Source organism: Vipera ursinii (assembly GCF_947247035.1).
Source record: "Vipera ursinii genome assembly, chromosome: 5".
NCBI lineage: Eukaryota > Metazoa > Chordata > Lepidosauria > Squamata > Viperidae > Vipera > Vipera ursinii.
The window spans coordinates 76024893-76041927 of record NC_139518.1 but is presented as its reverse complement, the minus strand read 5'-3'; the positions used below and the strand labels follow the sequence as shown (position 1 = coordinate 76041927).

The 17035-nt window shown below is 43.4% G+C and overlaps 1 protein-coding gene across 2 annotated transcripts in view; it reads right to left on the bottom strand.

Moving 5' to 3' along the window:
• Positions 1–17035, bottom strand: part of PRKG1 (protein kinase cGMP-dependent 1) — a gene marked incomplete at both ends in the record, with an annotated part of 850316 nt that overhangs the window by 655433 nt on the left and 177848 nt on the right. For both annotated transcript variants that reach the window (XM_083364786.1, XM_083364785.1), the window contains one exon: positions 1520–1686. In XM_083364786.1, the coding sequence (XP_083220912.1) occupies positions 1520–1686 (167 nt within the window). The remainder of the gene's footprint in view (positions 1–1519; positions 1687–17035) is intronic.

The window sequence follows — 17035 nt, the reverse complement described above, 5'->3', positions numbered from 1 at the left end:
AAAGCAGCCTCTTTTTCTGAGCTTTCACAACAGCCACACAACTCCAGGACAATAGATGTTTGACTAAGAGAGGTGCTGAGAGGGGTGTGAAAGGATGCTTTAGAGCAGGTATGTTTGAGCTTATTTAAATTCAAATGCATGTTTTTCCAGACTCAGATGTGCACCAAAAGAATGTAGAATGTTAGAAAGCTCTCAAAAGCATGTTTGTGCTGCATATTCCTAATGTCCTGAACATAAAGAAATGAGCGAGTTTTATGACTTCAGAAGTTGTGGTTAGATGAAAGGGTGAGACACTACCTGAGCCCAATTTTTAGAACTTTTCTTTCGGTCAACTGGAGAGAAAAAAAATGGAATGGCTACTGGCATTTCTTACCCATTTTCAAGCATTCTGAGGCCAAAGAAAAGACAATCAAAAGTTGGTTCTTCACACTAGTTTCTGAAGAATTGCGAGGGAGAAATGACTGAAATATGTAATAACAATAACAATAATAATAAAGTTGGAAGGGACCTTGGAGGTCTACTAGTCCAGCCCCCTGCTCAAGCAGGAAACCCTATACCCAGTGCTTTTTTTGTAAAAGAAAAAGGTGCCGGAACTCACACATGTCATACAACCCGCCTTGCCTACCCTACAAGGTTCCATCCAAAAAAGGTGCCGGAACACCATTCTGAGCGTTCTATGAGGAAAAAAGCCCTGCCTATACCATTTCAGACAAATGGCTGTCCAGTCTCCTCTTAAAAACCTCCAGTGTTGGAGCATTCACAGCTTCTGGAGGCAGGTTGTTCCACTGATTAATTGTTCTATGTATCCTATATAAGTCTCTCATATTGAGAGAGTGTATTTGTCAACATTCTTACTTCACCTGGATTATTTTAAACAACCCTGCAGCAAATCATGGGGAGACTTGTGATATGTAATGATTCCTCTCATTGCAGCACACCAGACCTAAACCAAGTTGTAATCATTCAAGAATTGTTTCACAGTATTATGATGCTCTTGAACATCTATCCAACATCTCAGGGGTTGCCACAAAGAAGAGGGAATCAAGTTATTCACCAAAGCATCTGAACAAGAAGCAATGGATGGAAACTAATCAAGGAGAGAAGCAACCTAGAACTAAAGAGAAATCTCCTGAGAGTTAGAACAATTATCCAGTGGAACAACTTGCCTCCAGAAGCTGGGGGTGCTCCATCACTGGAAGCTTTTAAGAAAAGACTGGATAGCCATTTGTCTGAAATGTTATAGGGTTTCCTGCCTAAGCAAGGGGTTGGTCTAGAAGACCTCCAAGTTCCCTTCCAACTCTATTATTATTATTATTATTATTATTATTATTATTATTATTATTAATAATAATAATAATAATAATAATAATAATAATAATAATAATAATAATAATAATAATAATAATTTGGGAACACTTCCTGCCTGGCAGAAGTCACCTCTATGCCATCAAATAAGGGGGAAAACATACAGTATGCATACCCTTCATATAAATTCTCAGTTCACAATTGTCTAACATACCTTCCATGACATATACCAGTGATCCAACATCTCCTTCTTTGATGATGCAACTGTCTTTGCCATATTCCACTGGATACATACAATCCACAATCTCCTGGATCTGAGACAATTCCAGATTCTTCATGAAATCATTGTCGAGGATAGCTTCCTTTATTAAGTCCTTGGACCTAGAGAGAGAAAGTAAAGTTGTACTATACAAGTTGGTTGTACCAATCAGCCTTCTTATAAAGATCATGTAGAAATGGGAGATTAAAACTTCTTTTCATAAACCCCAAATCTGAACCTAGAATAACAAGCTCAGATATCATCCACCTTGCTCTACCTATACCAAAATAGCATCATGCCCTCTACTGCATTGGTTTCCCAAAATGACTATGTAAAAGTTGACCCTATCCTGCCACCCAAGAATATAGGACAGTACAGTGATTAACAACCTCGTTAGCTATCTATACAATTCAGAAAATATAAAATTTGCAGTAATCTCACAAAGCCACCCAATTTCCATTTATGAAGAAGTAGATTATTAAATCAGTATTAGTCCTTAGTAAGAGCTTGCAGTAATCAGCTCCAACCCGATGTCTTTCACAAATACTGAGTTACAACACTTATCATTGGAAGACATCAAGAAGCAGGAGAATAAATAGTGATCAAGACCAGGGGTCTGCAACCTTGACAACTTTAAGACTTGTGGACTTCAGCTCCTGGAATTGCTGGCTGAGGAATTCTGGAATCTGAAGTCCACAAGTCTTAAAGTTGTCAAGGTTGCAGACCCCTGACCAAGACCATTCAAGAGACATCCTGTTCCTTTTAATATATATGCCACACCATGACTGGGTGAATTGCTCTGATGGACTTGGGATGATGCAACAGCCACAAAGTCTGTGGGTCAAAATTATTCTCAATGTCACATAGACAGAGAGAAGCTTCAAGCTTAATTAAAACACCTTTCTTCTAGTTGTAAATATTAAAACACAAAAGGGCAAAAGCATAAATAAAGGAAGAAAAGACTGTTGGTCATTCTTGGAGTTGTTCTTGTACAGCAGGGGTCCCCAACCCCTGGTCCGTGGACTGGTACTGGGCTGCAGCATGCCATCAACCAGTTTGCACAAACAAGCAAAGCCCCATCCACAGGATGCCAGCAGTACACGAAACCACGCCCCTCTGGTCCACGGAAAAATCTCTCTCCACGTAACCGGTCCCTGGTGCCCAAAAGGTTGGGGACCTCTGTTGTACATCATGGACTAATAATATTGTATGTATTGAGGAGGAGGCATCTGAAGTCAGAGACCCAGCAGGTGGAAACAGAATCCAAGAAAGAGATCCACTGAGCAAAATGGCTAATGGAAAAGTCTATAGTTCTCAGGCAGTGGGCTAGATGTCAAGGAGGATAGCTTGACAAGAGTGTTGGAGTCCCACAAGCCCAGAAAAGAGTTAGTTTCCTTCTTTTTTAAGATAAAGCAAGCCAGAAATAAAACCCCAGAAACAAGCTGCAGAAGCAAGAGAAGAAAACAGAGAAGGATTGCCGACGGGCGATCCCCAGGGGGAGGGCGTTCTCTGTGGGCATGCCTGCCCTATGGAATCAACTGCCAACAGAACTCCGGACTGCCCCCGACCTTCGTTGATTTCGCCGGGACCTAAAAACCTGGCTCTTTGAGCTATCTGGTCTGGACTGAGGGGTTTAATGTTTTTAAATTGTGATTTTAATTTTTGTGGCTAGACTTAATTTAATTTATTTTAATTTTATATTGGATTGTTTTTAAATTTTGCCTTGTAAACCGCCCTGAGTCCTTTGGGAGTAGGGCGGTATATAAACCGAATAAATAAATAAATAAAATGCTCAGTTTGTAATTGTGTAGAACGGTATATGCATAGTTAGTGAAGTGGAATCCACTGTATATATTAAATAGAGAATTCTGCATGAATGTCTGGAAAATTCCTGTCCACTTTTCCCACATTTGACACGCACATGTGATGCATGCCAAAAAGGCCTTTAATCATGCAGTTGCATCTATCCTATTGACTTTTTTGAGCTTCACCCCCATCTAGCAGATCCTGTCCTTTACTGGGGGAAACTTAGTATTTTCCCCATCCACTAATAGTCCTTCAGTATTCTATAGCAAAACCAACAAACATGAATATCCAATTTTTGAATAAAATGTTAATCATCTGGACTTTTTTGCTATCAAAAATGTTAGCCTGAATTTAATAATTTAATTTTAAAAAATTAGGACCGCCACATATTTTTATACTTTTTTAAACCATTCAGTGGATTGGGTTTTTCAGTTGTGTACTTCCAATTGTTCTGTAATTTGTGGATAACCTTTCCAAAAGTCTCCACGGTTCAGTACTTTTACAAAGCATACAGGATCAGTTCTGTTGTTCTTCATAATGTCTTACAAGTTTTTAATAAAGCACCATCAACTCTTGAAGGATTATCTCCTTCTCTGAGCCAGTCAGGCACAAATATTAACAGTTCTGCCTTCATTCTCATTTGCATATTGGATTTCCCCCCAGAATGTCTATCAAATCTTATTTTATCCATCTGATAATACCCCATACATAAAGATTACAGACTGTAATTGTTTAAATACTATGTAAGGGATTTTAAGCAAACAAGCATCTGACGTGAAGTAAATTAATGTTCAAATGATAATATTAGAAAAAATAAATATGAAAGGATACGCTGGTCTGTTTGCAAAATGTTTACTATGGGATTCTTTTTTTATATAAAAAAAGTAAACAACCATCTTATTTCCACAGCAAATTGTCTGTGATATCAACGTATCTTTGACCTATAAAATTAATGCATGTCTTCCATAAAACAGTGAAAAAGAGAACAAAATCCCCAAACTAAACAAGCAAAACTTACAGCAATCCATTGTTTTATTGCTTTAGAAATGTCATATTAAAAAAACTACTATCCACTCTAACTTCCTGTCCAACCAGAAATTAAAACTAATGTAATCTATTGTTCATTATGTTGTTGTTGTAATAAATAATAATGTTATAGATCGTATAAAGCTCTGATTACCCTCTTCTTTCTCCAGCAGCTAATAATTCTTCCCAAGAGAACTTCATCAGTATATTGGAGAATTCTGGGAATTAAAGTCCACATTTTTTAAAGTTGTCGAAGTTGAGAAACACTAATCTAACTAAACAGCCAGGCTTATGTATGGAAATCACTTGATTCCCCATGGTGACAAATGGAAGTCATCTTTGATTTCCCCAAAACCACCCATTGGGAAAATCTACAAAGCTTACTGCCTGTTGCAGTTGAAACTCAAGTAGCTTCTATATAAATCCAACTAAAGAAAAACATCATTTACCGATTATACTAGCTCAGGGATCTTCAAACTTGGCCCTTTTATGACTTGTCGACTTCAACTTCCAGAATTCCTCATTCAGCGTGCCTGGCTGAGGATTTCTGGGAGTTGAAGTCCACAAGTCATAAAAGGGCCAAGTTTGAAGACCCCTGTACTAGCTGATTCTCCATTTAACACGTTACTTTATGAGAAATCCTCTTTTCATTTGCCTTCGATTTATTCATTTTGAGATCCTCCCATGTTGATCTGGTCTGCCTTGCTGTTTTTTTGTCGGACTTGTTAAGATCATGCGTCTGACTTATTCTAGCACAACCTTATACGCTCTCAGGGGGGCCCCCCCATCCTGGGAGCGACCCGCCTTACTGTTTACATCTCCTCTTGATGAAGGGCCCGAGTGTTGGGACCCTGAGAGATGGCTGGGCATGGGTAGGGGCCTCCGTTATAAGCCAAATAAGAGGCCCCTGGTTAGTTTTTTGGTTAAATTTTTTAGGAGGTTAGGGAGGGGGGTGGGAACTTCTTTTGGTTGTTCGGATATGGAGGGCAGTCCAGCAACCACTGCTCAGGCCAGGGCCGGGATTGATCGCGGAGGGGAGGAGCGGGGGTCGGTCGCCCCCTGGGCTCCAGGGCAAGTCGTGGGAATGCCTATTCCCACGACGTTAGGGAATGGCAGCAGGTGCAGGAACAGAGGGCCGTATCGATCTCAGGGAAGGCCTCTCCGCTACTTGCAAGCGGTGAGGCATTCCGACCCTCTTGTTCTACCCCGAGGTCCCGGGAGTGAGGATGTGCAGCCGCCTGAGCTCCGGCTGGTGTACCTGAATGCCAGGTCTGTCGTTAATAAGGCTCCTCTCGTCCGTGACTTGGTTGAGGGTGAGCAGGCGGACCTGGCTTGCATCACGGAGACTTGGTTGGGCCCAGAGGGCGGTATTCCTCTGGCTGATCTCTGCCCACCAGGTTTCCGGGTGCTACACCGGCCTCGGGCTCAGGGTAGGGGTGGGGGAGTGGCTGTTGTCATGAGGGAGACCTTAGCTCCGCGGGAGGCCACCGTTCCGCAGATAGTCGGGTGTGAGTCTCTCTTCTTGAGATGCGGCCCTGGTGCGCAGTTGGGCTTGCTGCTGGTGTACCTTTCGCCTAGTCACGCAGCAGCAGCCCTGCCTGAGCTTCTCGATGTCCTCTCTGGGTTGGTGGTTGAGTTCCCGAAACTTATAGTTTTGGGGGACTTCAATCTACCATCTCTGGGAGGATCATCTGAGCTGGCTCGGGAGTTCATGGCTTCCATGACGGCCATGGACCTGACGCAAGTAATTTCAGGACCGACTCATGAGGGAGGCCACACCCTTGACCTAGTTTTCTTATCTGGTCGGTGGTTAGATGATCTTGGTGGGGGCTCTCCAATTATTATGCCCCTGTCATGGACCGATCATCATCTCCTGCGGCTGGTCTTCCGTTTTGCCACCCCCCGCCGTGGGTGTGTGGAACCAGTTAGATGGTACCGCCCCAGGCGCTTAATGGATTCCGCGAGATTCCAGGCAGCGCTGGGGTCCCCACCTGCCTCCCCCACTCACAGCTCGGCAGATGCCTTAGTGGAAGCTTGGGAAAGGGCAGCCACTGAGGCTCTTGACCGAGTTGTACCCTTGCGGCCCCTGACCCGATGCAGATCCCGTCGAGCTCCATGGTTCTCCGCGGAACTCCGGGAGATGAAGCGCCGGAGACGGGGCCTAGAGAGCGGTTGGAGGTCCAGCCGATCCGAATCCGACCGATTGCGACTAAGAACCCATATTAGGTCTTATCTCGCTGCGATAAGGGTGGCGAGGTCCAATCACTTCGCTACCCTTATCGCGTCCGCAGATAATCGCCCGGCCGCTCTGTTTAGGGTGACTCGCTCCCTCCTTAATCAGGAGGTGAGGGAGGAACCCTTGCAGGGTCGTGCCGAGGAGTTTAACAATTATCTGTCGGACAAAATCACTCGGATTCGGACCGGTTTGGACTCCGACTGGGCAGAGTCTGGCGATCAGGACGCGGGTGGTCTTGTCGATATCACTTGGGAGGAGTTTGATTCTGTGACTCCGGAGGAAGTGGACAGGATTATGGGGAGACTGAGCTCCACCACATGTTTATTGGACCCGTGCCCTTCCTGGCTGGTATATGCAGCCCGGGAGAGGACACGCAGCTGGTTCCAGGCAGTTATATCAGCTTCTTTGAGTGAGGGTAGCTTCCCTGCCGTCTTGAAAGAGGCGGTGGTGAGGCCCCTCCTCAAGAAGCCTGCCTTGGACCCAGATGTATTGAACAACTTTCGTCCGGTCTCCAACCTTCGCTTTCTTGCGAAGGTTGTTGAGAGTGTGGTGGCGCATCAGCTCCCTTTGGTCCTGGATGAAGCGGATTATCTAGACCCGTACCAATCGGGTTTCAGGCCCGGGCACAGCACGGAGACGGCATTGGTCGCGCTGGTGAATGATCTCTGGAGGGCTCGGGACAGGGGTCATTCCTCTGTTCTAGTCCTATTAGACCTCTCAGCGGCTTTCGATACCATCGACCATGGTATCCTGCTGCGGCATCTCAGGGGATTGGGAGTGGGAGGCACGGTTTTACAGTGGTTCTCCTCCTATCTCCAGGGACGCTCGCAGTCGGTGTTGACAGGAGGGCAGAGGTCGACCGCGAGGTCTCTCGTTTGTGGAGTTCCTCAGGGGTCGGTCCTCTCGCCTCTCCTGTTCAACATCTATATGAAACCGCTGGGTGAGATCATTCGTGGCTTTGGAGTTGGGTATCATCAGTACGCTGATGATACCCAGCTTTTTCTTTCTACCCCAAACCACCCCAGTGATGCCCTCAACGTGATGTCCCGTTGCCTGGAGGCGGTTCGGGTCTGGATGGGGAGGAACAGACTTCGACTCAACCCCGACAAGACCGAGTGGCTTTGCATACCTTCATCCCGGGTCTATTCGGATATTCCATCTCTTTCTATGGGGGGTGAATTATTACCCCCCGTAGATAGGGCTCGCAACTTGGGAGTCCTCCTAGATTCGCGGCTTACCTTGGAAGATCACATGGTGGCCGTGACTAGGGGGGCTTTCGCCCAGGTTCGCCTGGTGCGCCAGTTGCGGCCCTATCTAAGCCGGGATGATTTATGCACGGTCACTCACGCGCTCGTGACCTCTCGTCTAGACTACTGCAACGCTCTCTACATGGGGCTTCCCTTGAGGACCACCCGGAGGCTCCAACTGGTACAGAATGCAGCCGCGAGAGTTGTGTTGGGAGTCTCCCGATACTCCCATGTGACACCTCTGCTCCGTGAGCTGCATTGGTTGCCAGTTGTCTTCCGGGTGAGATTCAAGGTGCTAGTAATGGTGTTCAAAGCCCTCCATGGCATGGGGCCGGAGTACCTCAGGGAACATCTGCTGCCGGCATCAAGCTCCCTGCGCCCTGTGCGTTCCCACAGAGAGGGCCTCCTCAGGGTGCCACCGGTCAGAGAATGCCATCTCGTGGCCCCCAGGGGGAGATCCTTCTCTGTGGGCGCCCCGGAGCTATGGAACCAGTTACCGGTTGAGCTCCGGATGGCGCCCGATCTGCGCTCCTTTCGCTGCGATCTGAAAACATACTTGTTCGAGCAAGCCGGCCTGGCCTGAGGGGGGATTGGTTGGGGGGTTTTTTATCATTTTTATTGGGATTTTTACTATGTATCTATTGTATTTTAATCGGGCATGCATTTAATTATCTTTTAATTTTTGTACATTTCTGTGTTTTATTCTTGCCCTGTACACCGCCCTGAGTCCTCAGGGAGAAGGGCGGTATAGAAATATTAATAAATTAAATTAAATTAAATTAAATTTTCTTACTATTCTTTTTCTTTCTCCTTTCTCTCTCAAAACATGTGGAGAGAGACTAAAACTCAGTGTATTTTTCCATGTGTGCTTTAGTAAAACTCGGACTCAGCTGAAGGATAACATTCATATGAACATGAAATCTTATTATCTTTATTATGTCACTCTGTAGGTATTCAGACAATACTTGTTTTGGGGTGGAATTTTCTTTTCTTTTTATGAGTCTGTAATCCCTTTATTCGAGGTGGGGTCAGGGCAATTGAATGGAGCTGAACGCTTACTGACCCGATGCCCTTCCTAACGCCTATAAAGAGTTCACAGCAGATATTTTCTATTTGCCCCTGCCTAGGACTGAACTCTCAACCTTCCAGGTAGGAGGCGGGCATCTTCACCTGTAGGACACCGTGCCGCTCTCACTTGTTTTAGGGTGGAATAACACACAATAAAGTAGCTAATGTGCGTTATCTTTGCTTCTGGATGGAGGGATTCCAGTCCTTGTGACTGCGCAGTATATCTACCATTTCCTCATTTGTACATTTTCTCTGGGGAAAAATGGAAAGCTTACAAATGATGGATAAAGAATGGAAGATGTAATTGCCTTTTGCATTCCTTAACAGGGGTGGGTGATTCTGTTCAGCTTAGCAAGCACTGAAGCTTTCCTTTATGTCATTTGTCTGATAGTTTTCCAGAATTAACACAAAAACTTAGACTAAATATATGGATTCTTATGGATTTTTATGATTGCTACAAAGGAATGCATATGTAGCACTATTATTTTATATGTGTTGTGAGATTTGATGGTATGTTTATTGGGACTCTATACAAAAATTATGAAGATTCTAAAAAAAATCCATGGATCAATTTATTCATTTTTGCATATAACAATACAACAATATAACAAGAGTTTGAGTTTATAGACTCACAAAGCTTTAATTTGATGATGGGTTGTTGCACAAAACTGTGTGTAAAATGTATGGAAATCCATTTTATATAAAGTACCATGCTATTTTCTGACTGCCTCACCAACTTTAACCATATTTTATAAAGTTTAATAATTTAAATAGCTTTTCAGTCTAAGCACTAATATTGAAGTTCTTTCCTAAATTTGTAGTAATACTAAATCATATTTAAGCCTAAATTTATCTTGACTTCACAGGGTTCTTCTTATGCTCCCTATTAGTAGCAGGATTATAAACAAATATTGGCTCTTTTTCCATACATAAATTTATTTTTTATTTTTATTATTTTTTTATTTATTTTTCCATAAATAAAAAAGAGAAACTATTTGAAACTAGTTGCAAACAAGTTCTAGGGCGATGTTGCTACATACTCAAATGACACAAAGCGCTCTTCAAAATGAATATTTTCAGGAGATATTGAACAGAATAGCTTTGCTGAACCATCTGATAGGTTTAAACTGGAAATAACCCCAATTCTCTTCCTAATCTTTCTCACTTATACAGAACAAAGCCTATCAAATCACAAAGCATATCAAATATTACACAAGTAGTTATTTATATGTGTGAATTAGTGTCTACAGCTACAGTAAAAACTACATTTTTAGAGATTTCTGCATAACATTTTTCATTTCAGACATGGAAACATATTATTTTCACCCTGCCAAAGTTTGTAGCTAATATAAGTGCTTTATAGAATGTCTAGAATTATATCATTTTGGAGTATAAACAGCCCCATAGTGCTCTAAATGAATCCCTTCATTGATTCTAAATCCTGGGTTTCCTTCAAAACTCATAGCATCAAGGGCCATTTGAAAGCAATGCCTTGCAATATCTATATTAAATTTACAATGTTAGCATAGTGAATGGCAAATCCTTTCCTGCCCACATTCACTCAGCCATTCACCCAAGCCTGAATTACATGTAGGCAGAGCGCCTCAGAGGCCTGGTTCCCGTATCCTGGACGCCTGAATAAACAGGAAGGAGATTCTGTAATGCCTTCAAATGCTCCAAAGATAAGCATGTACACCAGGGATGAGCCACGACTAACTTTTGAATATGAAGAATTTTTGGCATTTTTGAAATCCTGGCATCCAAAAGGAGATGGGTGTGTGGAAAGGTTTTGCTGGAGCATGTTTTCCTTCACCACAGTTTTTCATGCTTAAAAAAAAAACCCTTCATTTTGAGATAAAGGAGAAGGAGCTCACTCGGGAATGGGCCAAGAAAAAGAATTACAGGTAGTCCTTGACTTATAACCGTTTGTTTAGTGACCAGGTGAAACTACAACAGCAGGAAAAAAAAGTGACTTATGATCATTTTTTTCCATTTAAAACCGTTGCAGCATCTCCATGGTAACATGATCAAAATTCAGATGCTTGGCAACGGGCTCATATTTATGACGGTCACAGTGTCCTGGGGTAACGTGATCGACCTTGTAACAAGCAAAGTCAATGGGGAAGCCAGATTCACAACTGCAGTGATTCACTTAACAACTGTGACAAGAAGGGTCTTAAAATGGGACAAATCTCACTTAACAACAGAAATTTTGAACTCAATTATAGTCATGAGTTAAGGACTACCTGTGATGGAAGGAGGAGAGAGGGAGATTATTGGAAAATGTAGACAAATTAGAGATTGAAAACAGACACATGGTTTGGGTGTATTAGTTTCCCCAAGAAATAGAGAGATAAACAGAGCTCATATGAGAATGAGCCCTAATAAGAGCAAAGCTAGCTTATCTGGTACTGGACATGAGGAAAGATGTTGAATGCAAGCCAAAAAAAAACCCCTTCAAACATCTGCTGACCAAGAAGGAGATAGACATTCTGCAGCCACAGGGCTCAGTATCTCTGGACTGGACATAAGAGAAGATGCCAAACAGTGGCCAGATTCTTTAGGACAGTGGTCTTCAAACTTGGCACTTTTATGACTTGTGGACTTCAACTCCCAGAATTCCTCACCCAGAAGGCCTAGCTGAGGAATTCTGGGAGTTGAAGTCCACAAGTCATAAAAGGGCCAAGTTTGAAGACCCCTGCTCTAGGAAGTCAGCAGGGGCTAAAAGGAAATATCTCTTTGGTTTGAAGGCTATAGTTGTAGGGTGTCACGTTTCCGATGTATGGGCTTTTCAAGTGACTCTGATGCATTGTTTACCTTAAAAGTCCTTTATTTAGCCTAAAACACCGGCAAATGCTTGCTCAAAGGAAGCTGGAATCTGAAATTTTCGCCCCCTTGCACAATATATTAAACACCATTCTCCACCTTTCTAATTTTGTCATTAATCATATTCTCCAATTAATTTAAAGAATAAATTTCCCTTCTGTTAGACAACCCACCAAGTTCTTAAGGTATAGGTAAAGGTAAAGGTTCCCCCGCACATGCGTGCTAGTCGTTTCCGACTCTAGGGACCGGTGCTCATCTCCGTTTCAAAGCCGAAGGACGTCTCCATAGTCATGTGGCTGGCATGACTAGATGCCAAAGGCGCACAGAATGCTGTTACCTTCCCACTGTAGTGGTCCCTATTTTTCTACTTGCATTTTTACGTGCTTTCAAACTGCTAGGTTGGCAGAAGCTGGGATGAGTAACAGGCGCTCACTCTGTTACGCGGTAGTCAGGATTCGACCCGCCAAACTGCCGACCATCTGATTGACAAGCTCAGCATCCTAACCCACTCAGCCACCGCGTCCCTGTACCAAGTTCTTATCTTCTTTAATTTCATATGGTCTTGAGGTACAATTTTCCTCCTCCCTCCTCCCAGCCTTAACCCTATCTCTTAAAGCAATACACAAGTTTAACATATGAAATAGCTGCTTCTTCATCTCTTGCCAAGCAAGAACATTCGATGTTAGCAGCGTTGACATAGGACACATGGATTAGTCAGGGCCAGCTTAGGGAACAATGTCATCTTGGAAGCAAAAGTTCAGGATTCGTGTTCAGATTCCTGTATCAAAATATGCATGTCTGTTTTATGGATTCTGATACTTGAAAGAGATAAACTGTTTCCAGATATGTACCTCTCTATTTTGTATCGGAAACATCATTGTCTTTAATGCTTTCTCAACTTGTGGAAGTTTTGTACCATTTTTAAGCTGTCGGAGTACAGTAGGAAGCGCTACGGAATCCATATCAGGAAGCCCCACCTTTTTAGGGGAACAGCAAATCTGGAGGCTGAAACTCTTCCCAATATTTTACCCCATCCCCAGCCATTCATTATAACCAGTTTCATGGTTGACATCAATAGTCAAATTTCATTTTCTGAAAAACCTGATCCTGTTCTCTAGCTGTACATCTCTGACTGTGTACAGTATGCATGGATTGCATTCGCTGGGAAGTCAGCATAGACTCTCTTCACTCATGTCTGTTTGAATAAGAGTAAAATGTTACTCCAGGAACCTGGTTCAAAAAGATGAGAACGGAGTTGAATTTGTGTTCAAACAGAAGTGAGCCTTTCTGTGTGAATGTTTGGAGAGGATTAAAGTGGTTAAAAGACAAAGTAAATCTCTCCAAAGCTTAACGTGTCTGTTTCACCTACAGTTACCAGACATCTGAGGACACAGGCAAGTGGAAAGAAAGACAAATTTGGGAGGTGTGAGTGTGTGTGTGTGTGGGGGGGAAATACCCCCTTACCTTTCTTGGCATCCCTGCCAAAAAAAGAGAGAAAAAGAAATGACAAAAAGAGGCTTACATGTATATGAAATTACTTCTTCCAGAATAAAAAAGACTGGTTTTTCAATGATAGTATTTTTCCAACAAATCTTTACTTTCAGGAACATACGCTAGCATTGTGAGAATGGACAATGACACACTTTCCAAACTCCACAGTGCAAACCTATAGTGATCATAGATTTTTGAAAAAGCAGGGGAGAAATTGATTTTATGGCTATGCCTGCTGGGCAGAGAACATTACAGCTAAAGGAGGACACGGCTTCTTTTTACTTTACATCTGGTCATCCCAAGTCACCTCTTAAAATGAAGGAAAAAAATCATCCTAAATTCTTTGGGGTGTTATTAAAGCAATACAATGGTCTTATATGCCTCTTCAAGGTTTAAGACTGCCCCTTACAATTTCTCAAAATCCACTGAATAGAGAAAAGTTTGGAAAAATACAATCTCCACCTTGTCTGAGTTCCACAATCAATACTTCCATCTCAGCATGTGTGGCCTGTTTTGTATTTTTGAACTCCAGCCTTAGACAAATATATAAACCAATAAAGGAGAATATTTGTAGCAGATAGATAGATAGATAGATAGATAGATAGATAGATAGATAGATAGATAGATAGATAGATAGATTTAAAATATTAAATATTTAATAAGTAAATAAAATATGACAGTTGAGTTTAAAAAAATAGAGTTAACAGATGTAGCTCAAGCATCTGTTAATACAATTACAGTTCGAATTGTTAAAACTGAAAGTATGAATTCTCACTCAAAAGACATGGGAACAGCTTTTGGAAACTGCACTAACAACTTTACAGACAATAAACTAAATGTAACAGAAATTGCATGTTTGGGAAAACAGTTGCATAGAAGCAATGTAAAAGTAGATGAGGCTAGTGAAGATTATGGAAGAGGGATGTCTGTTATACTCTTACAGAGACTTTCCTGAAAAAGGAATTTGCCCTGCCAGTGGTCTTTCAGTTGGAGAAGAAATTTTGGCTGAATCCAGTTAGCTCCACTCCATTCTCTAGAAATATTTTTCCCCAGGTCTAGCATGAATCAAATTCAATACTGAAAGATTCTCCTTCTGTTTCAGTGTTAGAGGTTGTGAAAAAAAATCAATTAAAGAAACATGGTGTTATATACTGGGTTCTGTGCTTGACTGAAGAGACGAGGCGAGTGAGTTCAGCAAGAATCATTCTTTATTTGCTTACAGGAACTGAACTGAGAAACAGGGCTGCAAATGCAGCTATTTATACCCTGGCCTCTAGGTGGCGGCCAATAGGTTTAAAGCAACCTATTGCCGCCCTAGAAGCAGCCAATGGCAGCACTGGAGATGGGTTGTCTGAGGAGTTGGGAGCCGTTAGCCAGCTTCCCTGCTTAAGCAACCTTCCAGCAATTAACCCCACGTGATACTCTTTAGTAATACAAAACCCAATACATTACACCCCTCCCCCCTAGAATGTACACACATTATAGCAACAAAGGAATGATTACAGCAATTACAAAGTTTACAGAGATACAAAAGTAGTATGCAAAAATACACATTGTTCCATATTTTCCTAATACAGAGGCTCTCCTGGCTAGCAGCATTTCAGTTACACACATACAACATTATAGCTCAGTTATTTTGAAGCAAAATCTTGTAAGTACTCAGGAGGTTTGCAAACCCTCATGGAATGCCTGGGAGAGCCAGGCATCCCCTGGTCTACCAGCTTGCCTGCCGGGCTGGGTAGACCAGGGTCCATGAAATCGAGCGAGTCTGGCTGACTCAGAATTCTCTGGCTGGCCATTTCAGGTCAGCCCACCCAGAGTCTAATCTTTCCGCAGAGTTAGCACAGCGGCTGTAGTGTTCTGGTTGACTTTCTCCATCAGGGGCCCCATGTTGCACTCCCGGGCTTTGCCCCTCTACGACCACCTCCCCATTGCTCTGACTGCTTGGGACCTCGGAGCATGTGGATTGTTGAGCCTGGCTGCCAGTTTGACGTCCGTGGACGGGACCTGGGATGAAGTCCTCGTTTTGTGGCCGTTCTGGAAAACGCTTCCTAAGCTGATTGATGTGGCAATGAACGACTCGCCCACCCTCTTAGGCCCACTTCCTATGAGAGAGGGCCCGAAGTTTTGATGATTTTCCCTGGCACTCACAAGTTCCCATTCCCATAGTTCCAGGCCCACACCCCTTCACCCACTTGCAACCCCCTCGGGGGTCTTGGGCAAGAGGCCTCTGCTGCCACCCTGTCTGGGTGCAATCTGTCCAGTTTTGTGATTAGTCACCTCCCCCAGCACAGCTGTGCTGGGCTTTTGCCCATTGACGTGCATGGAGTTGAGTGCTGGTAGAACAAAACGTCGGCCAGTCTCTGGTGCCAGTCCCCAGTCACTATGCACTTCAATGATTCATTTGTGGTGCACACCATTCGTTCGCCTTGCCCATTACTGGACGGATGAAGCAGAGCCGATGTCGTGTGCCTAATGAGGTTTGCCCTCAGGAAGGTCTGAAATTCTGCCCTCAGGAAAGTCTGAAATTCTGCCGCAGTGAATTGGGCCCCGTTATCGGACACTACGATGTCCAGTAGCCCGTGCATTGCAAAGAGTTTCCTAAGCACCTGGATGGTCCCAGCAGGAGTCAACTTCCCTTCTCCCTGTGCGTTCCCACAGAGAGGGCCTCCTCAGGGTGCCACCGATCAGAGAATGTCGATTGGTGGCCCCCAGGGGGAGATCCTTCTCTGTGGGCGCCCCGAAGCTATGGAATCAGTTACTGGTTGAGCTCCGGATGGCGCCCGATCTTCGCTCCTTTCGCCGTGATCTAAAAACATTCTTATTCGAACAAGCCAGCCTGGCCTGATGGGGGATTGGTGGGGTTTTTTATTGTTGTTTTATTGGGGTTTTAATATTGTATTGACTGTTTTTAGTGGGCATATATTTAATCCTTTTTTAATTTTTGTAATTTTGTATTTTTATTCTTGCCCTGTTCACCGCCCTGAGTCCTTTGGGAGAAGGGTGGTATATAAATATTATTAAATAAATAAATAAATATATGAGGCTTTGGTGGAGCAGTGGGCTAATGCCTCCTTAAGTAACACCAGCTGCCTGCAATTAGTGCAGGTTCGCATCCCACCAGGCTCAAGGTTGACTCAGCCTTCCATCCTTCCGAGGTAGGTAAAATGAGGACCAAGATTGTTGGGGGCAATTAAGCTGACTTTGTAATAATGCCGCTTGGGGGGTGTATGAAAGCCCTAATAAGCAGGCATATACATAGAATGAAGGCTACTGCTAAGCTTGTAAGCCGCCCTGAGTCTTCGGAGAAGGGCGGGATATAAATGGAATTAAAATAAATAAAATAAATAAATATTTGTGATCGGTATAACTTCCAGCCATTTAGAGTGGCTGTCGACCACTATAAGAAATAACTGTCACTGAAAGGGCCCAGCGAAGTCTATATGACCAAGGGGTGTGTGTTTCCTCCCATCTATGGACAGGAGCATGTGGCATTTCAGGCCTAGACTGCTGACACATGTAACACCCATGTACTTGAGCTTCAATGGCTTTAACTAATCCAGGCCACCATAAGTAGCTTCGTACCAATGCTTTCATGCAAACAATACCCAGATGACCTTCATGAAGCGATTGCAATACCCTGTCCCTTAATGAGGTGGGAACAATGACCCTACTCCCCCATAGAATACAACCCTTATGAGCTGAGAGCTTGTGTCTACGTGTGAAGTAGCTCTGGAACTCAGCTCCAGGGCTTTTTTCTAGCCACCCCGT